Raw genomic sequence first — 25266 nt, 5'->3', positions numbered from 1 at the left:
TACACGCCGAGCCCCTCAGCCCCGCTCAGCCAATCGGAGCGTCCGAAGCTGAATGATTGATTGAAGAGCTGTCCAATCAGAGGAGGAGATGATGGTGGCGGTTTAAACGGTGAGCCAATCAGTGTGGGGAGTGGAGCTGACCAATCGCTGCCGGGCTTACCTGAGGAGTGGGCGGGGAGAGATCGTAGCGCTGTGAGGGTGGGAAGGAGCTGCGGGATCGTGCGTTAGTGTTACCACAGGAGCTAAACAATGTAGCTCCTAATACAGGTACCAATTGAACAACACCAGGGATGGCGACTCCACCACCTCCCTGTGCAGCCATTCCAGTGCCTGACCACTCTCTGAGAGAAAAAGTTGTGGTTTACTGCTGTGTTTTTGTGTGTGAAAACAAAGAGTTCAGTCCTTAGAGCGCAAAGAAACCTCGATAGGGTCGTAAGTTGTGATCGTTTTATAAACACAATAGCATTCGAGAAGACATTTCCATATGGATATCCTCAGCCATGCCAGGGTGTGAGTTGTTAGCAGTGTTACCCAGTCAGCTGGGTGCTGCCTTAGAGGGCAGGGCAATGAGGTGCCCTTCTTATTGTGGTAAGAGCTAATTGGAGGAGCTAATGGGAGGGGGTTGGCTCCAATTAGTGTGAAAAATACAAAATGGAGAACTGAGAGGAACTGAGAGGTTGGGTTGGGGTTGTGTGGGGGATACGTGGGTACCTGTGATGTGTAAGGGAGGAATGGAACAGTGTGATATAATGGTTTAAACACCAGGTAGGGTGAACTGTCTGTGTTTTTTGGGGGTGTCCTCAGGTTTATAAGTGTTATGACCTGTGGGGATGTGGCACTTGGGGGCACGGTGTGGTCGTTTCCAATCCCATTGACCCTTTGGGATCGCTCTTAGTGTGTGTGTTGTGGATGGCACAGCTCTCCCCCGACCTTAATTCTTATGTGACCGTCTTTAGGGCAGTAAATCACTTCGGTTTTACTGGCCTGGATTCTGAGGGAACTAACCGTTGTGACTCAGTAATGATTATGACTCGATAACGTTCTCAGCTGCAATTCGATGCTTATTTCTCCACAAGCCTTTAGTTTTCCTGTCATTACGCCACAAAACACCTCCCATATAGACCTTTTTTAATCACAAACCGATTAAACCTCTTTCCATCCCCACTCTCTTTCCCCACCGGGTCGCTGTGAGGCGGCGCTCACTTCCCGCCTCCTCCCCTTGGGTCACGTGAGGAGGGCGCGCGGCGGCGCACGATGGTGGCGGCGCGGCCCGGCTGTGGTGGCGGCGGAGTGGGCGGCAGCGCGTAGAAAATGGCGGATTTCGAGGAGCTGCGGGTGAGGAGGAGGAGGAGGAGGAAGGGGGGGGGGTGTGAGCCGAAGGGCGGCGGGGCACGGAGCCGCCTGGGGGCGGGGGCTGAGGGCTGGGCCCGCGGGGAGACGAGGCCTAATGCTTTTTATTTCCGTTCTCATTATGCTTTTTTTTTAATTATTATTATTATTTCTTTATTCCCGACACGTTTTCAAGGCTTGGGCCTTTTCAGGATGACAAGAGCTTTGTGTTAACGCGCCGTCGTAACGCATCTATAAATGGTTTTTGGGGTTGGTTACGTTCAGCTGATCTCCTTTTAAATGGAGGAGGAAAAAAAAAAAAAAGAAAAAAAATTCCACTTCCCAGTGTTTCCTCGCAGGAAGCGCTGTCCTGAAGGGCCCCTTCCGGCCCTGACCCGCTGGCAGTGGGCACACTGGGCTGGCTGGCTTTGTTGGAGGGCAGCAGTGCTCTGCCTCGGCCTGTGGGGAAACACGGACTTGTTTTTTTACAGAGACATGAGACGGTGGTTTTTGTGTGGTTTTTTTTTTCTTTTTTTACCATGTTTTTGAGGCCTTAAGTGCCGCGAAGTCCCTTTTCTTTTGGAGATAGGACGTGTGTGGCTGTCCGTGTGAACACTGGGTGCTTATTTGTAGCTTGCTTTCCTTCATCCAAGCGCTTCTTCCTCCTTCCCTTCGGAGTGGAAGGAGTTCCCCACCTCAGCCGCCCTTTAGGAGCGGTCTTAAGGTGCTGCTTTATGGATGTGCACGAGGAACCTTTTTATGGCAGTATTGTTTACTTCTGTCATGCTGGTGGTGCTTTCCTGCGAGCTGTGATTGCTGCCTGCCTTAGGAAGGCCCAGTAGGGCAGTTTGGAGAGTTGGGTTTATTTCAGTTGGATTATAAGGTCTTCGTAAAGGCGAGAGGTCATAACTCCCTCTTAAATCTTTCTTTGCTTTTTTTTTTTCTTTCTTTTTTCTATTTTTTTTTCCTAAAGAGAGAGAAACATGCAGGGGCAGCATTTCCTACTCTCACCGTGATATCAATTAGTGCTATGCCTGTCATCCTCTGGTTCCCCTAAATATAACTTTAGGTGAGCTGTGATGCAGAGGTTCCTTACTGTGAGGCTGTAGGAAAGGACAGCAGATGCAGAGGAACTTGCTGTTATCTCAAACCTTCAGAAAATCTGCGCCTTTGTTAAGGATTCATAAATAGCCAGAACTGCAGACCTTTTTTTTCCTCCAAGATCTTGGTGAAAATCTCTGGTGCAAGGCTCACCCTTAGATCTGGGGAGAAAAGCTATTTCAACTGGGCTCTCCATTAATTACTAGTTGAAGTAGATGATTCAGTGATCTGTTGAGTTCTCTAGGTGACTGCTCTCTGTGATAGGAGGGCATTGCTGAGTGGATGTGGTAGGCAGAGCTTTCCTTGTGGTCAGAGACATAACTTCTAGACTTGCTTTTCATGGGTGAGTTTTTAAACTTTTCCCATGGATTTCCTGTGTAGGCAGCCTGATACATATTGAAAAGATTCCATGGGCAGAGCTGGATGCGGAACTGAGGTCTGTGCTGTGGAGACCACAGTGGGCACATGGACTTTATTCTTGAATAGCTTTGGCCCTGGAGTGGGAACTTCAGCTCACCTTGAGCCCTTGCTGACCCCTGCTTTAGGAGATACTCGAATCATACTGAAGCTGCTGTTTAATTGTATTTAGTTGTACTGTGTTAGCTTCATCTTAAAGGATACAAAACCTCTTTATAGGCAAGTGAATAAACCTCTGCCAGAACCAATTTGTGTGACACTCGTGATCAGCTTCGTGGCTGTTTGGAGAAGACATTTTAGCTGAAAGAGATGGAAATGTGGTCTTATGACTTATGGGGAGGAGAAGATTACAGTTATCATTCAGTGCATTAAGTAACAGTATAGTATGATAAACTATTAGCAGTGTTTTATCAGAGGTTATCTTGTATCTGTATTTCACATTTTCTGTGCTTTGTGTATGTGAAGTTACTTAAGACCAATGAGGCTTATTGTGGTAATTGAAGTTTCTCTTGTGCAGAATAATTAACAACTAATGATCATGCTGAGATACAGTGACTGGGGAGAAGAATGAGGCCAAATAATTTACAGTGCTTAAAAAAAACGGAGTTGCAATGGAATGAGTTGAGCTTTGTTTCCAGGGACCTGTGCCCATTGGAAACCTGCAAAGAAAATACTTCCATTCACTGTCACTTTGGGTGCATCCAGCTTTGGAGGATCCTAATGTGTGATGTAGGAACCAGGCTGAAGCTGCTCCAAAGCAAAATTCCCCATCATAAGAGGTTACATCAGCTTCCAATGTAACTTTACTTAAGGTCCATATAGATATCCTCAGCCAGCCCAGGGCATGAGTTGTTCTTTCTTAGCAGTGTTACCCATTTGTAGCCCAGTGCAGTCAGCAGACTTAATTGAAAAGGTGTTACAAATGGGCTTCTCTGTTAATGAGCGGTCAGAAAAAGTTGAAGTGGGCTTTTTATTTTTTATGAGCTCTGAGTATGAATTTTGGGGACCTGTTTCTCAGAATTGTCAGACTACTTTGTGCTTATGGAGAGACTGTAAAAATAAAGTGGCTTTGGTCTTGTGTGTCAAAAAAAAAGTTTTTTATTGGGTTGTAAAGAATGTCTTTTAAGAGCAGACTAATGGCGTGTCCATGACACAACTTGAGTGTCTCATCCCGATGTGGTGATGTGAAAAGCATGTTAATGGCTCGGCTGCAGGCTTCTGTAAGAGAGCTGGAACCCCACTAGAACATAATTTGGGAAGGTTTGCTGCAAATCTGCCCTGCACCGTGATTTGAAGCGCTCCTAAACACGTTATGCTTCCATAAAACCATGTTGATTATAACAAGCGCTGCTTTGATACATCAGTAAAGGGGATAATAAGCTAAACGATGTAGATGAGATTAGCTGTGTCTTTATGCCGGTGGTTACTGTTGCCTTAGAGGGAACGTAGCATCAGTTTTACAGGGAAAATGCCGTAGAAGCCATTGTTTGATTGTTGCCAGTAAAAGTCACTTTTGCAAGAGTCTCCTTTCAAATGCACGCATAAGATTTCAGCGTTGGTGGATAAAACTACGTAATTTTTGTACTCCCAAGCACTTTAATGGAGGTGTCGATTTAAAATCTTGCTGACTGTGATAGTGAAACCAGCCTGCGTCTTCCAATGAAATTAAATACAACTCGTAACAAAATGTTGCTTCGTGGAGCTCCCCATAAAATGCCGGGCTGTTCCAAAGCATGATTGACTGCACGTTTCACCTTGATTAATGGTGGAATGCACAGGAACACACAGAATGCAGCAGTCGGGGTAATGATAAGTATTTGGCAAGGCAGGCCATTTCCTTAATCTCAGTGTAAAGGATTATTTCGTTCATTTGCATTCTGATGATGGAATCCAGAATCTTGCTTACTGTCTCGCTCTGAAGGAAGGAGGTGATGGTGCTGTCAAAGTCGTGTGTCTATTTATGCAGTCAGTGTGAAGTTCTCAGTAAATTCTTCAGCATTTCCACTCCTTCAAGGCTAGGATAAGCCACTCGATGTGGATGTGAGGCTGCTTTCACCAGCAGTGATGTTAAGGCAAAAATGAAGAGCAAGCAGCTGGGCATATAGTGAGTTCCATCTTGTGTTGGTGGCTGAGGCATGGCTGTAGCATATGTTCAGTCTTTAGTTAGGCAGGACCCATGTTGGGGTATGTGGTTATAAACTGTATTGTAGCAATTAAGGAAGATAAACACAAAGTACTGCACTTCAAGACTTGTATGCCTCCTTAAGTATTGTGTGCTGCTCCACTGATTAACAGCTGGAAGGGCGCTACTAAACAGGTCTGAAGTCTGCATTGTGATTGCAGATGTGTCCTGCTTGATACCCAGCGTCATGTCCTACATCTGTCAGTCCTTGGGTGCAGGATCGATACAGTGCTGCAGTGTGGATTAAAGCCAGGTGTTCTGTGTTCCTCAGAATTTAACCTGTTCATTTCAGGTGGGAAGGAAAGGAGAATTATTGTGTGTTTTTGTTTTTTTTTTTCTCTGAAAAGGGAGCTTCCTCAAAAAGGGGAGTGATACGTCTGTGCCAACCTTCTGATCTGTACTAATCCAGGAGCAGGAGTGTTTTCTCTTGGGTAGTGTTAAAAGTAACACTGTCCTTTAATTTTTGTCTGAGAGTCTTTCTGTCTGTGAACTTCAAGGTTCACTCTTCCACATGGAACTTGGGCAACCAAGTGAACAGTCTTCAGCCTCAGTATTATAGTTGAACTCAGCCTTCCCAGATATGTGATTTCCTTGCTTTAACCAAGCCATGCTCTCTCAGTGGGTGAGTGTGTGGGTAGTATCTGAGGTGGCAGAGGTGGAACCAGAATGATGGAGGCTCCTGTGCCTCACTGTGCTTCTCAGAAAGGCATTTCTAGAATCATAGCATCATTAAGGTTGGAAAGGAGCGCTGTGATCATCTCATCCAACTGTTGTGCACTGTTGGCTCACTGATGTGTATCTTCGTTCTTCTTTCCAGAATATGGTATCAAGTTTTCGTGTTTCTGAACTTCAAGTGTTGTTGGGCTTTGCTGGGCGTAATAAAAGTGGACGGAAACATGACCTCCTGATGAGGGCTCTGCACTTGCTGAAGAGTGGCTGCAGCCCAGCAGTGCAGATCAAAATCCGAGAACTCTATAGGCGTCGGTACCCAAGGACAATTGAAGGACTTTCAGACTTATCAGCCATAAAACCTGCAGTTTTCAATCTTGATAGCAGTTCTTCTCCCGTGGAGCCTGACCTGGCTGTTGCTGGCATTCACCCAATCCCTTCTACTTCGGTCACCCCTCAGTCTCCTTCCTCACCCGTCAGCTCCGTGCTCCTTCAGGACACTAAGGCTCACTTTGAGATGCAGCAGCCATCGCCTCCCATCCCACCTGTCCATCCTGATGTCCAGCTGAAGAGCTTGCCCTTTTATGATGTGCTTGATGTACTCATAAAGCCTACAAGTCTAGGTAAGTGTTTAATTGCATTGTGGGTTGCTTAATTCATGAAGTACTTGTTGCTAATGACAGTGCAAAGCCTGGGTTTGAATTGCTTTTGGCAGCTGGGAGAACTTCCTTATTTTTTTTCTTTCTTATTTTAATTTTTTGGTCAGAAGTATGTGGATCTGAGGAACTTGTTTGTTGCAAGTGAAGAACACTTCTATCATGGCCAGCAGAAAGCATTCCTCCCAACAACTTGCAGTCTCAGTTTCCTCAAGCACCTCGTTCTTGATTGTATTCATTTGAAAATAAGTTGGTTGTCTTGAAATCAAGACAAATTCAGTGTCCTACCTTAAGGGGTAGAAAATATAACATAAGGATTTAGTAGTACAGTTTAGAAATGCTTTTAACATTTTGCAAGCTGTTTGCATCTCCCTAACCACTTCAGTGTTTTAATTAAGAATTGTAGGTAGTTACATGTACCAAGTGAGGCATATTTCTTCGTGGAAGAGGGGCTCCAGCCCACTCATCATCCTCACAGCCTCCTCTGGGCCCCCTCTAAAAGCTTCCTGTCTTTCTTGTGACAACTATTGACACACAGTTAACCAGACACAGTGACTCCCTTAATGAAACATTTGCTCTTGATAAAAGGAGCATTTCCAAAGCTGAGGAGAAGAGCTGATATAAATAAGCTGCATGAGAATTCACCTTTCCTTTGAAAAGTTGGCTTTTGGTTGTGTTGTGCAGGTGTGGGGCTTAGCTTTAATCCACACCTGGTTCGATAACAAAGTTATGCACGTTTTAAACATGTGCAAATACACATGCAGTATGTCATGCTTTAGATTTGGTGCATGTATTTGTCCCACCTGGACTTAAGTTCATTTTGTGTGAATTCTGGGCTGAGGTTTCCCCTGGGTGGTGCAGGGGAAAGACACGTGTCTTGCTCTTGGCTATCATAGCTGTTTCTGCTTGGAATAATTTCCCAGCTGCTCATTAGTAACTCATGGTGTGCATTCCCTTACTGTACTAAGATAAAATAGTTGTAAACATCTCCCTGGTATCTCTTCCTCCAAGTGTTCAGTGTTATACTTTGTTGTTCAAACCTTTCTTACCCCGAGGATTACAGTGCAGCTTGCCAAGCTGCTTTAGTACTGAAGTGTAAAGTGATATTAAGCCTTCTGAATACAGCTGAATGAATGATTTGTTCTTTTGCCTTCCTCTTGACAGTTACGTGCTGTTCAGCAGCAGTTTGATTATGAACATAAGTGCCTTATGCCTTGTTTGGGGGAAAAACTCAGCTGCAGAACCTCTTCTAATCATTGACTTCAAGCAGCATGGTTAAACCTCTTCTGTCTCTTTCTCCTTCTAGTACAGAGCAGTATTCAACGGTTCCAAGAGAAGTTTTTTATCTTTGCTTTGACTCCTCAGCAGGTCAGAGAAATCTGTATTTCCAGGTAAGAAGCATGTATTCCAAAAACTTCCCATTCCACATTTTTGCTTTTTGTTACTTTTTTGATGCATCCCATAACTTTGCAAGAGTGCAATGATAATCCTCACAGGCTGTTCTGTTTATTTCTCTAATTACTGTGTATGGCACTTAAGTGTGGGTGAGGTGAATCCGATGCTTCTAAGGAGTTAAAAACTACTGTTTCAAACGATTGTGACTGAGAGATGGTAAGCTTTTATCCCTTACATGTTTCCTGGCTGCATAAACAGGAGGCTACTTTTATCTTTTGTCCTGGGGTTCATGTTCTTGCAAGAACGGTGGCGTGAGCCAAAATAATTTGCTTTTCATGCCTCTCTGGCAGCATCATATTTTGTAGTAGCAATTAAGTCTTGACAGAAGGTGGTGATGCTAAAGACATGCTTAACTTACAGCAGCTGAACAGAGGTGTCACTTGTAAGATTTGTTCGTAGCTTAATAAAATAAAACCAAAATTTAGTGTTGATTTAGGTGTGCCACTTCTATGTATGACTGCTGTCTAAACAGGTGCTCTTCTTTCTCTTTGTTGTAGGGACTTCTTGCCAGGGGGCAGGAGAGATTACACAGTCCAAGTTCAGCTAAGGTATCTTTCTCATGGTGTTCTTTTCTGTTAGCCAGTTTAGAAGTTGTAAATCTTAATGTTTGTGGAGACCTGTGAATGTGATGACACCTGAAAATTTTTCTCTTTTTGGGGCTATAGGTTATGCCTAGCAGAGACAAGCTGTCCTCAAGAAGATAATTACCCTAATAGTTTGTGCATTAAAGTGAATGGGAAGCTGTTTCCGTTGCCGGTAAGCTCGTTCACATGTATTTGTGGTTTCTTTGACTTGTCTTGTTTCTGTAATGCTACCGTGCTGAAATGATCAAGCACTTTATTGCTAACATTACAATTTCCCTAGGCATTAATGCTAGCAAATATGCAAGCTGTGCCCTGGGTGAGGTAGCCAGTGCTGCTGTTATGTTAAAGCCCCTGCACAGCTTAATTATGCTTTAGCCACCTGTAGGCTAAACACCTCATCTGTGCTGTGAACACTCAAAAAAATCAAAAACAAAGCAGTGTGAGCATGAGGAGTCTCCCTTACATAGATCTGAGTTTGGTTGGATTAGTGATATCCCTCACTGTTTTGGGTACCTGCGTGTTGGCCTGAGTTCCTCCTCGCTACAAGCAAGCAGTGTCACCTTTTGTTCATGTGTTTGCATGCAGCTCTGCATGCCTCTGCTGAGAGCAGCATTCTTCACAGGGATGAAGAGTAGCACATCTAGGGTACCAGCAGCTACTGGTCCTGCAGTGGAACATTGTGAGCAGTTGTGCTTTTTGCTCTTGTCTCATGCTTTAAAAGTCGCTGTGCATACAGGGTCACTGTGGGGCTAGAATATTTACAAAAAGGAATCAGTCTTCATTTTTGGAAGAAAAAACAAAACAAAAAACACTGAAATTGGTATTTTGATAAATGGAGTGGGGCTAAACCCATACCCAGCCCATTCTGACATGGTTCCAGAAGTTAGCTCATAGCAGGTGATGCTGTGTTTTGCTATCCATTTTATTTGTAATGTCACAGTCATAGCAAAATTTCTGTAATCTTGAATTCTCACTTTGCTTTAGGTCTAAATTCTCTAGTTTCTTTTTGCACATCATTTTTCAGACTGTTCAACAGAAACATGAAGTGAGAAAGTGAATAAATGACTCATCTTGGCAGCTTCCTTACTTCTCCTTCAGTATGAGCTGAATGATTAATACAGTCTCAGCCTGAGTGCTCTGGCCAGGTTTTCTTTCCCACTTACTTGTTTATTTGGTAACCGTCTGCATCCCGCTGGTGATTCAGAAAATGTAAGAACTTCTCTGCCTCAAGGATCATTGTTATCCAGCTCAGTAGTTGTAGGGAACTAGTGAGCGATGCCAGGCTCTGTTCTTGCCTGATTGCTCTTCTGATACTTTTTCTGGTTACAGCAGAGGCCACGTGTTACTGATACAGTTCTTGCAATAAGCAAGACTTAATAACAGTAATTCTGGCAAATGGTTGCCACTGGAATTGGCCACCAAACTGAGCAGTGTTAGACCACACTGATTATGATAGACAGGCATAATGCTCCTTATTAAAGTCACAGGAGGCTGGGAAGGGCTTAAATGTGTTTTAGGACTATGGGTTTGAATCCTGGAAGTCTTTGCTTTATAGAAGAAAACATTAAAAGCTTATCTGAAATAAAGCATATGTGCAACAGAGAAAGACTAAGAGTAAGAAAAAATAATTAAGTGAAACATGCTTTCTTGATCTCCTGGAAGTAATGCAGCCTCACTTTGTTTGAGATGAACAGGAAGGGACTTGTTGTGTCTGGTACACCATGTGTGGGAGTACCCCCCTTAAATTGATGCTCTTTGTCCTCATGAACTCACTAAAAGGTCCAGCTTGCTACTGTGAGAACAATGGGGTTTATATCCTGTAAGTGACTGCAGATGTTACACCTGGCTTGAAGAAATGACTGATCATTCCTCCTTTTAAGTGTGAAACTATATCAGTCCTTACACATCTGCTGCCTCCATGTTCTGTGATAAAGCACGCTTAGCTTACTGGAAGCCTTGCTGTTGTGTATAGACTCTGATAGCTAAACTGAAACCTGAAAACAGTTTTCCAAATTGCTTTCCCCTATCATTAGCTGAACAGGGGAGCATGTTTTGTGTGCTCTGCTGGACCGTTTCTGGTGAAGCAGCTGAAGCCAGCAATTCTAGCTGTTACTCTAGATATTACTTTCAGAATTTGGTTTTTTCAGTCTTGTTTTGAGGCGTAACACTGTGAATGTGTGCTTTTCAGCACGTTGCTTCTGGAGAGTTTCTAATGTAGGACAACACTTGAACTGAATGAAGTCTGCCAGTCAGTTCTGTGCAAGATGCAGGTCTCTGGTTGGTGTTTTTCTAATGCAAGGTGAGGTTTGGAGATGAGTGGACTGCAGGCTGCTTGATGTCTCCCCTGAGCCTCCTCTTTTCCAAGCTGAACAATCCCAGTTCCCTCAGCTGCTCCCCATAACACTTCTGCTCCAGACCCCTCACAGCTGTTGTCCTTCTCTGAACATGCTCATTTCCTCTACACAGCTGCTCTGCCCCAAGCCTGCAGTAAAGTATGGGGTAGTTGTGACCAAAGTGCATAACTTGGCACTTGGCATTATTGAACTTCTTCCCCTTAGGGAAATGAAATAAACCATGAAATAACACTGCAGAGAGAAGCTGTCCAGGCTTTCTTCAATTGTGAAGAATTTAAAAGTATTTAGCTTTCGTTTGCTTCTGCTGACAGCAGTAAAGCCTTTTAGCTCTCACATATATCAGATATGCTATGTACAGCTCATGCTCAGGTCCTCACTGAGTGTGCAGATGATAACCTGCTGCTAATGAAGCTCTGTGTAATTATTGCAAGGCAAAGCTGACATGAAGGAGTTGGAGATCTTGGAGGAAGTGTCTTAGAAGCAGTGAAGCATTCTGTATAGGTGTGTGTGGGAAGTGCTAAGTCATGGCTTGAACCATTGATCTCCTGGTGAAGCGACACAGCCTTCCGTGGGAGCACAGGTGAAATACTGGATCAGAACTCTGTCTTTCCAGCGCTCCTTTAAAATCGCTCAAAATGTGTATTGATGTGTAATAGTGTCAAAATGACTTCTATTCCTCACTCATTTCGACTTTAGTCTCCAGCCTGAAGAACCTCAAGGCTTTTCTGTTTCCCACAGATCAGTTGAAATAGGAGTTGTTGGGGTAATGCTTTTTTTTTTTTTTTTCCTTTTCTATCACAGGGATATGCTCCACCACCGAAAAATGGAATTGAACAGAAGCGACCTGGGCGCCCCTTGAATATAACCTCTCTGGTTAGGTTATCTTCAGCAGTGCCAAACCAGATTTCCATTTCCTGGGCTTCTGAAATAGGAAAGGTAAGCTGTCTGTTTTGTAGGATGTGGGCAGCAGACTGAATAACCTTGCCTAGCGTTGCTTCTAACCCACTGCCTGATACTGCTGGCAAGGCATAGTGTGATTTAGTGGCTGAACTTACAATCAGTGCTAGACAAAGCTCCAGAAGCATGGCAACTTACAGTAACGTGAAAAACTTCTATGTGAATTGCATAGAGTTCAAAATGGAATTCCAGGGGCTGAGGGATGTGGCTTCAATAGAGAGCTTTCCTGTCATCTTTGCTATTATAAGTTGCCTGAGATATGTCAAAAAACACCTAGATCTTTCTGTGGTGTAAATACAAAACAGTTCAGATACAACAAAAAGGGAATCTCCATTCTTCTTTGTGGCCTGATTACACAGAACTATGACTGTGAGGTTATGCAGCCATGTCTTTAGAAGCTCTTTTTCTCGATATCTTTTGCAGCTGTTCATTGTAAAATGAACAGAGGTGCCAAGGCCTTACCTCTTCAAGGCCAGGTTGGATGGGGCCCCAAGCAGGCTGGTCTGGTATTAAATGTGGAGGTTGGTGGCCCTGCCTGCAGCTGGGGAGGGTTGGAGCTTCATGATCCTTGAGGTCTCTTTGTTGGTGACCCAGAAGAGGGGAAATCTTGAACAAAGGAAGCTGGCAAGAGGCGTGAGTGAAGGAGCAGCAGTACATGATAGGAAATGCACCATGCCACAATGCACTCCTCTAGGCTGGCTGTAATGAGGCTTGGCCTGGAAGTGGTAAGCCAAAGAACAAGTGCAGAGAAATTAGTGCACGGAATCCTTAAGGTTGGAAAAGTCTGCAAAGTCATCAAGTCCAGCTGTCAACCTGTGCAGCTGTGTGCCTTCAGAAAAGGCAGTTTGCACCTGAAAGAATATTTACTTTATAGCAGGCTTGTCATTGAGCTCGGCATTAATGACAGCACAAACAGGGATATGTTTAGGAGTGTGAATGAGAATCTCTTTAAAGACTCATGTTTAAGAAACTGTATCTTCAATCTAACTTCTTTTCAAGAAGCAGCCCACCTGGTGTCTTAGATGTGGAGGATAAGGCTTCTCTGCAGTTAAATAGCAACTTACACATCTGACTTGGTTGGAAGAATTATGGCACAGTGTGGACTTCTTCATAACAATGAAGACATCTGTTGGTGCTTTTTCAAAATACCTCCATAATACCAAGCAAAAAACCAAAAAAACAAAAAAACAAGCCAGCATGTTTTTATTCTTATGTAGAACAGTTTTAAGTGACCTGTTTTAGCAGAATTACTGCATTAGATCAATATCTCATCTTTACTTTTTTTGTAGAGTTACTCCATGTCTGTGTATCTCGTTCGTCAGCTCACTTCAGCTATGCTTTTGCAGAGGTTAAAAATGAAAGGTATCAGAAACCCTGATCATTCCAGAGCATTAAGTAAGTAAACTTAATTTTCCTGTTAATTTTTCCTTAGGGGTGGTTAATGGCTCTTTTAAAACCAGAACTTGTAATGCTTAGGAGATTTGCAGCATTCAGAAAAGAAAGTCCTTGCCTAAAACATCAAAGGTTCCTTTTGCTGCTACTAAGGAGGAAAAGGAGCTAACTGATAATGATGCAGCAAAAGTAACCTAACCTGTAGGGAGGGGTACTTAGAAACTGAAATGTTATGGGGATGTTGTGAGTGTTGCCAGCTTCTTAGATACTTGTTTTAGGTAGCGGGAAACAAAATGTATGTGCTCCAGAATGGGTATTAGGATTGTAAACAAACAGTGGTGTCTGTCCATAACTTCTTCATTTGTTTTTATAGTTAAAGAAAAGCTAACAGCAGATCCTGACAGTGAGATTGCCACCACCAGTCTGCGGGTGTCTCTGATGTGTCCTGTAAGTAAGGCTGGGAACTGCCACGTACAGATCCATGTTTTCACCTGTAGTGCAGAGTTGGGTTGCTCTTAAAAGATCTGATGTAGAAATATAGCAGGATTACATTACACACTGCTTCATTAAGATGTAACAGGGAGAAGGGTGCACCTGCAAGTACACAATTGTAGCAGCTTTCCACTAATGGGCTTAGACTTGTGGATGCCCCAGCTGCAATGCTGTCAGACTCACATTGCTACCTGTGTTTATGTTAAAACCTTTAAATGAAATGGTCTTGTGTACTGAGGCATCGTCTGGTTGGGCAAGGTGATGGAATAAAGGGTGCAGTGAGAAACAGCACTTCAGATCATCTGCTCTTTGGGGTATTGCTTTTACTGCCCACTATTAAAAAGGGAAAATAACCCGATCTCCTTGTAACGAAGTCACATCTACCTGGTTTTCTCTTCCCAGGCAGAAACTGGTATTGTTGTGATTTGTCTATTAAGTCTTACACTGACACAGGTATAGTGCCATTCTGATGTGACTGCAGCTCACAAAACCTTGCAATGACAAAACAGGTGCTTCAGTAGGTCTCACTAATAAAAATCAAAATCCTGGAAGTAATGCTGTAGGTCCACTCAAAAACCTGATCATTTTCAACTCAGGAAAGACTTTGAATACCTCTTTATTGTTCCTTCAAGTACACTGTATGTGATTTGATGGAGTGGATTTGCAGTGACCTTGGTTGTAGTGAGAAGGGATAGTTCCCTTGCTGGTTGTCTGATTTTACTGTTAGCCATGCAAGTTTGTTTCATTCTCTTTTTCTCTGACACCCTTCAAATGTGTCTTTGCAGCTGGGGAAAATGAGGCTGACAATCCCGTGCCGGGCTGTCACTTGCACACACCTGCAGTGTTTTGATGCTGCTCTTTATCTCCAAATGAATGAAAAGAAACCTACCTGGATCTGTCCTGTCTGTGACAAAAAGGCAGCTTATGAGAGCCTGATTCTAGATGGGTAAGAAAATGGGATTGCAGACTACAGAACTATTTCCATCTTTTCATAGTGTACTTGATAGCTCTGCGTGTCACCCGCAGTTTAGTCATTTAGATTTTTTTTTTTTTTTTTTTTTCCCCCTCAAAATACATTAAACTGGGAGGAGCCATTACAATCCTTCAGTTTCTTTTCCTTTGTAACAAAATAAGTAAACTGATCTCCTAACAGAGTCAATCAACTTTGGGCCTCATCTGATCTCTAGAGAAATCCAAATGTGACATCTCAGGATGTCCTCCCTTCACACGATCCTGTCTCCAAAGCTATTAGCGTTGACACCATTTGAGTTAGTTTAAAATTGATTTGAAGGATGATGGTTTCTACATCTTTGTGAAAATCTCTGAATTGCAGTAATGTTGGAGTAAGAGATGGGTGGGTTGGAAAACTCTGGATTTTCATGTGTGGTTGCTGGGGAAGGCTACAACTGCAGGTCTTCATGTAAGATAAACCAGGGAGATGAACTGTGGGTTGATGCTGATCTTAGTTTCTCAGCTGTCTGCTTTTCACTTAACAAAAGTCTGGAACCAGATGTTAAAACCATTTCACTTTATTTTTTTCAGACTCTTCATGGAAATCCTTAATGAATGTTCAGATGTGGATGAGATTAAATTCCAGGAGGATGGTTCCTGGTGTCCAATGAGGCCTAAAAAAGATGCTGTTAAAGTCTCAAGTCCACAGTGCACCAAAATAGAAAGTGAGTACATCATGGATGCTGATGGTAAATCAACTAAAAGGCTTGATGCATTGGAGGCCTGGTGTTTGCAGCTGGGATGATAGCTATGGACCTTGATGTTTGTTTTGTGAAGGGTGTGCTTAATTCTTCTCACCTTTCCATTTAGTGTAAAAAGTAAAAGTTATGTCTCTGCAAGCATACAGCTGTAGGCTTTATTTTTGTTCTTTATAACAACACTTTTGTTGCTTTTGTTATGCCCTTAAACTGGTAAAGGGAGATTGAGAAAACTGAGTGTAAGCTTTAATGCAGCACAGAATGCCACTCCTGGTTCATAGTGGCCTCTGTAGTGGACTTAAAGATAAGACAGGATTTGAGATAATAGTTCTATTGCAAATTGGAACTGCTGGTGTCAGCAGTTTTAAGTAATATTTTGTGTTTCTGGTTTAGGTTCCAGTGTTGTTAGCAAACCATGTTCTGTGACGGTGGCCAGTGAAGTAAGCAAGAAGAAAGTTGATGTTATTGACTTGACTATTGAAAGCTCTTCTGATGAAGAGGAAGATCCTCCAGCCAAAAGGAAGTGCATATTCATGTCTGAAACGCAAGGAAGCCCAACCAAAGGGTTTGTCAATTTATAAGTTTGTTGTTATTCTGTAATGTGTCAGATAAACTGATATGTAGACATGCTGACTCAGCAGTCACTTTGTGATCCAGCTCTGAACTTCTGGAGAATTTCTAGATTCTAGGCAAGCCTCTATTACATAGTTTTCTGTCCCTCAAAACATGTGCTGAGTCTGTGTTGGCAGAGATGTTTATCTGTAGAAAACAATTGAGTTAGTGTACAGGACTCTCTTAGAAATCAGATTTTCCTGCTTGCAGGAGCTTCTACGTGTGTTCTTGTTGAGTTACTGTCATCTTAAAGACTTCTCTCACTGCCTTTTACCCTTCATCATGTGCTCTGGTGCCCCTGAAACAAAGTTGTGTTGCATGTTTTCTCCATCCTATCAAACTTGGAAGGGGAGGGAGGCTCTTCTTTGTTTTGAATCAAAACAGTAATTTTTTCTTCTGTCTCACTATTAGAATCTGAAATGTCTTGTTCATGGTTACTGGTCTTGATTGTCAGTCAGTTCTGTGCCTTGGTTAATACAGCCGAGGGCTTCCCAAGTCCCTGGTCAACCCCTTCATCTCTGTACTTGTCTGAATTCCCTGCCCTGAATCGAGCAGTTCACTGACTCCTTTACTGTTCTGCCTTCTGTTTGCTACAATCTGTGCAGTTTGGCTGTAGACAGTCTGTGGTTGCCGTACTGTTCTTGCTCATAGCCTCCAAGACATGGAGCTGTAGGACACACGACCAGCAAAGCAGGGAGAAGAGGGCATTGGTTAGGTTTTCCAGCAGCCAGAGTTCCATGTGGCAACTTAAAAGTATTGGCTTTATGTTGTCCTTCTGGTTAGTCTGACTGCATGCACGAGGTGTGTCTCTGAGTGGTGGCTTTCTTTTACTAAAACAGTAATAAAAACAAGCCTTTCTGTTTTGCCACCTTTTGAATTGATGAGCAGGTGTGCTGTGTGCACTCAATGGCAATGTGTGGTCTCTCTCTGTAGCAGTAGTCATTCAGTTACCTCCAGTAGTGATGGTGAAATGCTGTTGCTTGTTGTAAGTGCTGTGAAGGGACTTTTATTATTTTGACACAAAAAAATAGCTACAAATCTCTTAGTGAATAAGTGGATAAGTTCAGTACTGAACTCCAGGCTTGGAAGTCTTTGCTGCAGGGGCTGAATTGTGGTTGGCTGCATCCTTGGTGCCACAGCTCAGTGCTGAGCAGTAGAAGGACTTGGAATGCCCTGCTCCTGGCTCAGGCCACCTGCCATGTGTCCCACAGGGTGCTCTGCAGATAGAGATGCCCGCTTGGATTGCTCCGAGTGACTCCAGCACTGTACTTTATTTTAATCTCAACTTGCTCTTATGTCACAACTGCTGTTGAGAAGGCTGTTACGAAATTAGAGTGGAATACTGTGTAGAGTAGCCACACTGTAGCTGTGTTGTGATGTGGTGACTCTGGATGAGAGTGCATAATGTCTCTTCTGTAACTGACAGCCAGGCTGGTTCTAACACGCTGTGCCTTTAAAACAGGGTTCTCATGTATCAGCCATCCTCTGTCAGAGTGCCCAGTGTGACGACGGTTGATACTGCTGCTATTCCTCCATCATTATCAGACTACCCTGTGCCATTCCACCACCCACCGATGTCCAGCATTTCCTCAGATTTGCCAGGTAGGTGGTGATTATTTTTAATGTGTGTTCTGAGAGACTTATTAATGTGCGGGGTGGGTAAAAGTCAGAAATTAACTTCTTTAGGTGGGACAGGATTGTATATAGCACTGCACTGATGTGATGTCTAGATGAGTCTAGTACAAGCTGTCTTTCCAGTTTCAGATTGCACTTCAACAGTGATGTGAAAAACCTTGCTTCTGGGGTACACCTGCAAATTGGCACTCTGGAACGGCAGCCAGAAGCACTTCTTGATATATCCAGTTAGACTGTGTGTAAACACCTGATTGTTACTTGTTGTAGATGTGAGGGAGAGTAGCTGCTTATTTAAGATTGAGAACTGTAGTGGTATTGACTCATCCCAGCCCTAAATGTAGAGATTTCTGCTAGCTAATTCGTGTGGTGCTCTGTCTAGACTGTATGAAAAAGGTTAAGGTGAGCTACAATATGTAAGCTGACCTCTATTGACTTTCTTTACCTAGACAAACCCTAAATGCCTATGATGTATTCTTCAACACTGCTGCTAAATATCAGACAAAAGGTGGGGATACTGATTGTTTTCTATCCTGGCTCCTTGAAAAGAACGCTGTGTGTAGGGACTCTGGGGGTTCTCTGTCGGCTGTAGTGAACCTAGAGCCCAGGAAATGGTGACTTGTGACAGCAGGTGTCACGTGGGCCTCCTGTCCTTCCCCTGCCCCGCTCCATTGCCTGTCTCCATTTCTCCCCCTGCCGCATCTCTGGGTTTTTTTTCATCTTCTTTCAGTTTGGCACTGCGATGGATATCATTCCCCTTGTTTCTGTCTGTTTTGGTTGCCTCACTGCTCCCTCCCTCCACTTCTCCCTTGTTAAGAAATTCATTTTCTTTCCAAATTGGTTAGAAGACTAAGATGAGAGAACGGAAGTCTAGAACTTTATTAATCTCTGCTAACTGAAGTTCTAGCATACATATGAACAGAAGCTGTGAATTCTGTAAAAGCAGCTGATCTTAATTAAGCTCCTTTAAAATTTTTCTTTACTCCTCTCCATTAGAGAAAACAAGAGATGCCACTGGCTGAAACAGATCTGTACTGTAACAAGAGAGGGAGGGAGAAAGCTTACCATTTCTTTCTGTTGGCATAGCAAACACAAGGCCAAGATTTTTGAAGTAGAAATGGCTGTGATTTCTCATTGATTCTGTGTTTTTTAAACATCTTGCCCTAAATGCTTATGTGCTAATGGCATAGAGGATGGGCGCTGGTTGTCACTGCTCATAGAGGATTACCTTGAACTACTTGTAGTTTCCTCTTCTTCATTCCTTTTATTTGTCTAGACGCAAAACGGGGATGATATTAGAAATGTTTCCTTATTGGCTGCCTATGGGTGGAGGAAGAGACCTGCTGCTTGTTTTTGGACTTGTGCATGTTGTGACTTTACTTCATTCCAGCATCCTTAATGTGATGACACTCTTCATGTCCCAGTTTGGCCAAGTCAGGTACAATATGCAGTGAAACTTGTGTTATGAACAACAGCTCCAAATGGCAACCTCCATCTAAGCAACCACATTGAACCACCCTGCAATATCCAGTGAATAATACATCATTGTCATCCTCATTCTTAAAAAGAGCCACTTGTACTAGAAAACGTGTTTTGCTGCTGCCTGAAGTCGTTGAGAGTGGTGTCACAGTGGTATACTTCATTTAGAAACTGTAAAGCAATTGCAAAAGTCTGTTCTACAGCAACAACAAAAATTCCTTAATCTTGTTGTGTATGAAGAGAAGGAAGACGTGTCAGTTTATTATCCCTCTTTTCTTTCTAGGTTTGGATTTCCTTTCACTAATTCCAGTTGAATCACAGGTATGTTTCTTAGCTGCCAAGGGCTTAATTTCCAAGTGTTTTGTATGAAATACTGCTTCAGTGTATATCAGGTCAGGATGTTGTCATTCATATCACATTTGCAGTCCACTTGCTTAGATCTAACCACAGACCAAGAAAACACTTTTTACCAACAGGAGGTAATGAGGAAAAAGTGCATTAAAGGAGGATTCTGTTTAACGACATTCTGAATCCATGCACATCAGATTATTTGTAGCTTGCTTTGCCTTTCTAAAGCAGACACTTGCACAGTGCTGACATCAGTACAGCTATTATGTCTTTCATGCTCTTAGTTCATATCGTGTATCTGCAAGCCAGGTGAATTTCTGTAAAAATTTCAGTGTGGTTGGTTTTGATAATAGTTGTAGATCGAGTTGTAGAGACTATATTGTCACTAGTTTGGGCACACTTGCTGAATGTTTTTAAGAGTCCTTTAGTGTAACGCATACATAAGATCCATCAGCCTTGCTATATGTGGGAGTTTTGTAGGTCAAAAGCACCTCTCTTGACCTGGCCTCCTTTTGATGGAGCCCAGGATGATCAGCTTTTTCTGGGCTGCAGGTACACAGTGCTTTTCATCTGGCAGTACTCCAGGCCCTTCAGGGTTATTCTCCAGGGTTATTCTCCACCCATTCTCTGCCTGTACCTTGTATTTTGTGCCCAGAATTTCTGTAATCCAGGAGCAGTGCACTTGGCCTTGCTGAACCTCATTCAGTTCACATGGGTCCATTCAGATTCCTCTGGATAGCATCTCCTCCTGCTGCGTTACCTGCACCACTCAGCTTGGTGCCATTATCCTTTTTGTTAGGCACGATACAAGTAATACTGATCCCAGCAGTACTGACTGCAGTATGGACCCTTGCAGGACACTGTTCATCACAGGCTTCCATCTGGACACTGTGCTGGGAGGTCCTGTGGTCTTGGTAGCGTTTCCTAATGTGCCAGTAAATGCTCAGACTGATTAGGAGGAGGAAGATCAGAGTGGACAGAGAAGGAATTGCTGCTCCCACCTCTGCTTGCTTCCCTGCTGTTCTGCAGAACTCTGATTCTTGCTCTGCATGCACTAGTGAGGTCCTGCTAGTCACCTGTGTTGTGCTTGTTGTAGGGAAGATGTATCTTCAGAGCATACATTTCCCTTGTGCAGTTAGTCTCTTCATTTTTCATTGTTTGTTTCAAGCAGTACTGTCCTCCTATGTTTTTGGATAGTCTCACCTCAACCTTAACAAGCAACACGCCTGGCAGCATCATCACATCGACCAGTCACCACGAGAGCAGCACGCACGTTAGCTCCTCCAACAGGAGTGAGTCAGGAGTTATAACCAGCAGCAGTGGCAGCGCTCCCGACATCATCTCACTGGACTGAAACAAGAGGCAGCATTGGAACTCCAGGAGGAACTGCACACAGCTGCTGCTTGTATCTCTGGAACTTCAGCATCTCTGAAGTTATTCTGATATTTATTGAAAGGATCTGCCTTCTGGAAAATAAAAAAAATTCATTTACATTAGGGACAGAAGTGATAGAACTTCCTTTTTTTTTTTTTTCTTGCTTATTCAATAGTTGGCATAAGAGAGGACCCTTCAGAACATGGGATTGTTCCGGGGAAACTGACGTCTTGTTCTTGGATGGATTCAACAGATGTTTAATTTTGAGAGTGGCAGAGCACGGGCACAGGCAGCCCAGAGATGTGGTGGTGTCTCCTGGAGATGCTCAAGGCCTGCCTGGATGCCTCAGTGCTTCACCTGCTGTAAGGAGCAGCTTTAGCAGGGGGTTGGACCAAATGGTCTCAAGGTCCTTTCCCACCCCTGCGATACTACAATTTGTTGTAAAACAGCAATAATGTAAAAACTTTTTTTTTCTTTTTTGTTTTTTAAATAAAAAAGGCACGTAACCACTCTAGAACAACAACCACCTGGAAAATGGTGCAAAGGTAGATGATGAATTTTTTTGTATTTTTCACTGGGGCTGGTAATAAACTTCAGTTAAGGCAATGATGCTTTGTGAAATAGCCATGCCTTCACTTTTATGTTTTGTGATCCCCACTTTCATGGGGAAGAGAAAGTAGGTGGAATTTTTTTTTCACGTTCTTCACAAATTTAACACTCCTAACTGTGACTTCTTGATGTTTTTTGGGCTGGGGATGGGCAAGCTATCTATGCAAACCTTGCATTGTACAACCTCTCTGTGCTGCCGTGTCAGAGTGGATCACTTCTCCCATCACCAAAACCCACAAACTATGCACAGTTGGGACATAGTTTAGTTTCTGATTTGATAACTTTTAAGAGATGACAAAGTTTTACTTTGCTTTTAAAGTCCCCAGTGTCTTTCTTTGCCACTGCCAGCTCTGCCCTTAGATGCACCAGTGAGGTGCCTGCTTTCTATGACACTTGTAAGGAGAGAGCACATGGATGGCTTTCTCCAGTGCAGAACTGTTTTCTGGGATGGCATACTTTGGCAGTGGCTGTGTTCTGCCTGGGCATTACTGCAGTCTAGCTTGCCATGGTGTGTTTCTTCTTGGAGCAAAACAGCTGTAGCTGCATACTGCTCCCGCCGAACTTCAACTATGGAGAGGCTGCTCTGAAAGTAATGCTTCCTATTTATTTCCATGGAAATGACAACGACGACATAGTAACGCTATGTGAATAGAGCATGATCTCAGCTACAAAACAGCAGTTGCTACTGTTAGCTCTACATTTTTGCTAGTGATGAATGAGTGCCTGTAGGCTGTGCTTGTAAATGAACGTCAGTGGGTCTCATTATTTTTTTTTCACGTGGAGGGATTCAGTTCCACACCTTTGCTTCGTACACGCTTCCATGTCAGACGCCATTCTGCTGGACTGCCCCTCTGCTGCCATCCATCACATGGTGACAAAGTGGAATATTGGTGGGAAGGTTCATCCTCTACTGCTGTACCACCACCATCCATCTCTGACTTTGTGGGCTGACAATGTGAAATAGGAGGCATTACTTCTGGAGCAGCCCTTATATGTTCAGGGCTGAATGATGCTCTGTCCCACCGTAGAACTGCCATGACCAGAAGGCCACGTAATGAGATGGAAATAACCTCCTCTTCTGCTGTGCTGCCCTGTTCAGCGTGTGGGGCACGGCCCTGCACGTCTCTGGGGATAACGCAGGCAGTGCTGTGCGTGGAAGAGGTTACAGACCAGGAAAATCATTTCCGTACAGCTGGAATAATGGTATTGTCTGTATATGTTGACATAGCAACTCTTCCAATATTTGTTTCTCTGTTGAGTAACTGTATTTGAGATTACTCTTTCCCTACTTCCAGCATTCGTTTTTCCTTAATTCTGTTTCACGTTTTGTTTCTTTCATCAAATGTCTGGTGCTTTTTTGCCTTCCAGTACTGTTACAGTATTTGAACTAAGCATATGGATAAGAAATATTGAAGCAGGATGTACTGTACCTCTTGTCTGCTCTGTACTCTCATCTTTAATGCCGCACTGTTTTTTGTTGCCTTTTTTGTACCATCCTTCACGCCGATCCTTGATTTACCCATTGGTCTTAATATCGCATCCTTTTTCTTCTCCTTTCCTTACCTGTTAATTTTTTATATCTGTTAAGGATCAGTTTTTAGCATGATTTATTTCTAATAAAGCCACGCTGCTCATGAAGTGTTTTCTAATGGCTTGCAGCTGGTCGGTGCTCTCTGCATCACAATTGCACAGTAACTGAGCTAGGAGTGGGGGGAGGCTCGAGAGCCCTTGTGAATAAACTGCTTAAAACTTACTGACGGTGCTGTCTGTGGTCTTAATCACGAGGTGAGGTGTGAGATGGTTGAACTGGCTGAAGGGATGTAAACGTGATGCAAATAGCCCTGCAACAGTGGTGGGTGGAGAAGGGATTGAGGGTCCCAGGGCAAAGCTGTTCCAGCATCCCACACCACATGGAGCACATGACTTACAGCTAATCTACAAAGATATCTGGAGGTGGAGTGCCCTCCTTCAAGTCTGTGCACTTATGTCTTTTAGCCATGGGTGAGGATTTGCACCATAAGGATCTCCAGGCAAGTGATCAGAGATTTGCTGTGGAAAAGCCTGGCCACCAGTGCTGGTTCTCAGGTCAGCGGTAAAACCTAATGGGAAAGGGAAGAGAAAAGAATGGGATGGCTCAGCAGTAGGGAAGTTATGGCTCACTGTGAACCTGCAGCCTAACGCTGTCAGAACCTGAATAAGGCAGTGTTGGCAAACTGCTACTTTCCAAACAACTACTTCAGGCAGGTAAAAATGAGACCAATTCTGCAAAACTGCAGAAGGACCTGGTGTGACCAAAAAACAGGTGATAGAATAGCACATGAAAGGCAATTTGCATGATTAAAGAGTGCACGAGTAAATTAAGTTTCATGTGTAATGAGGCCTGAACTGATCGCTACCACTGTGAAATCCTAGCATTACAGCAAGCAGAACAGCAGTGTTCCACGTCCAGAAGCAGTCAAAGGGAAGGCACAGAGAACAAAACGTGACCAGTGAAAGCCTGCATCTTGAATGCTGAGTGCAGCTGTGGTTTTCTTGTACTGCAGCAGTTTCTGCAGAACTGGGGAAAGGTTCAGAAAATAATACAGCTGGTCAAAGCCCTGCGCTGGATTCCATGCAAAGGGGCAAAGAGAAGGAGCTGCAGTGCATCAGGAAGGATGCAACTGAGGGCTAAAAGTGAAACCACACCAATCCAGTGCATAAAGATCAATGGTTCATGCTCATTTCTGATACGGATGAAGGAAGCATCAGCTGAAACTAACAGCCAGACCAGAGAGACACAAAAAGAGGCATTTAGGTGCTTCCTTTGCTGTTACAGAACACTCTTAAAGATTTTTATAGCTGGGAGAAAGGAAGAAGAGATGCACGAAGGAAAAACAAGACTGGAAGGGCTCTATAGCACACTTAAAAGGTGGTTTGGTGGCAATGCAAGAAGGGCCAGGTACTGTTTTAATGGCCATAAGACTGGTAAGGACATGGAAAGCCATCTAAGCTGTTCAGGCCCGTCCTGTGCCCTTCTCTTACAAATTCAAGTATCCTGCATGCTGCCACTGTGAGCAAATTCTCTTATCCAACTTGTTTCAGAGGAAGACCTTGATTCAAAACGATGGGTACAGAACCAGTTCAGCACTGGAGTCTTAATTTGCAGATGCCACACGTTCTTTTGGCACCCTCTGCTGGCAGGAAAGGCCAATGAGTCAAGGGCCAGAAAAGCAGCCAACTTCAAACAATGATCTGAAGATGGGAAGACAACAGGGAGAAACTTGGAGCTGATAAAACCAGAATTCTTAAGTCCCTTTTATCCCACAGTGGACTTCTGATTGTATGTCAGTAACAAAAGAAGTGTTCTCTCTGGTGTTCTCTCCATGTGTTCTTGGTTGCATTGACATGTTCTACTAACTCCAACATGAGAAACGACTTTTCCAGCAGCACATCTGTGGTTGCCATCATTGTTTCTAGTTAGTCTTCCTGTTGGCTGCATCTTCAAATCTACATCCTAATTCTCAGCTCCTTCATTATCACAATAAAGAATTCCTGTTACTACTCATGCAGTTGTCCTCTCTTGAAAAGTTTCATATCGTTTTAGGGAAGCTGCTCTAAGGAAACCATCAGCAGCGGATTTTATATTTTCAAAGGGTGATATCTGGTCATATTCCATATACTGCAGTCCTCAAAAATTATGAGTACCTTAACTGGAGTAAAGCATGATCTTCCTCCCGATCCTTCAAACAAACTTCTAGCTGGAGCTTGCCAGCTCCAGTGATGATATGTCTGCTAGCCTCCTCAATAATACGCTAGAAAACAATAAGGTGCAAATATTTTAAGAACTCATTAGTACTAACTCAAACATACAGACTAAACCAGCAAATGTCAGACCCACAAACTGCTCAACTCCAAATATCAAAAAATGTAACGAAT

General features: G+C 43.4%; 1 protein-coding gene across 9 annotated transcripts; it reads left to right on the top strand.

Annotated features, from left to right (window-relative positions):
• The first annotated feature begins 248 nt into the window (after window positions 1–248).
• Window positions 249–24895, top strand: PIAS2 (protein inhibitor of activated STAT 2). 9 transcript variants are annotated; one of them, XR_014939143.1, is made up of 16 exons: window positions 1231–1335; window positions 5847–6321; window positions 7661–7745; window positions 8307–8357; window positions 8475–8565; window positions 11549–11683; window positions 12994–13099; window positions 13470–13543; window positions 14374–14534; window positions 15131–15264; window positions 15691–15862; window positions 17372–17511; window positions 17991–18049; window positions 18818–18979; window positions 19304–19341; window positions 20540–23104. XR_014939143.1 is itself a non-coding variant. In XM_085528200.1 (14 exons), the coding sequence occupies exons 2-14, from the start codon at window positions 5850–5852 to the stop codon at window positions 20720–20722; spliced, it is 1845 nt and encodes a 614-aa protein (XP_085384326.1). In that variant the 5' UTR covers window positions 249–267; window positions 5847–5849; the 3' UTR covers window positions 20723–23104. The 9 variants fall into 9 exon arrangements, 5 of the variants coding, with proteins under 5 accessions (XP_085384326.1, XP_085384328.1, XP_085384327.1 ...); XR_014939142.1 differs by lacking the exon at window positions 17991–18049; XR_014939145.1 differs by lacking the exon at window positions 18818–18979 and having other exon boundaries at window positions 20566–23104.
• Window positions 24896–25266: the final 371 nt, after the last annotated feature.

Source organism: Coturnix japonica, chromosome Z (assembly GCF_054131305.1).
Source record: "Coturnix japonica strain WE chromosome Z, WE-NBRP24, whole genome shotgun sequence".
Lineage (NCBI taxonomy): Eukaryota > Metazoa > Chordata > Aves > Galliformes > Phasianidae > Coturnix > Coturnix japonica.
This window is presented reverse-complemented; position numbering and strand designations above follow the sequence as displayed.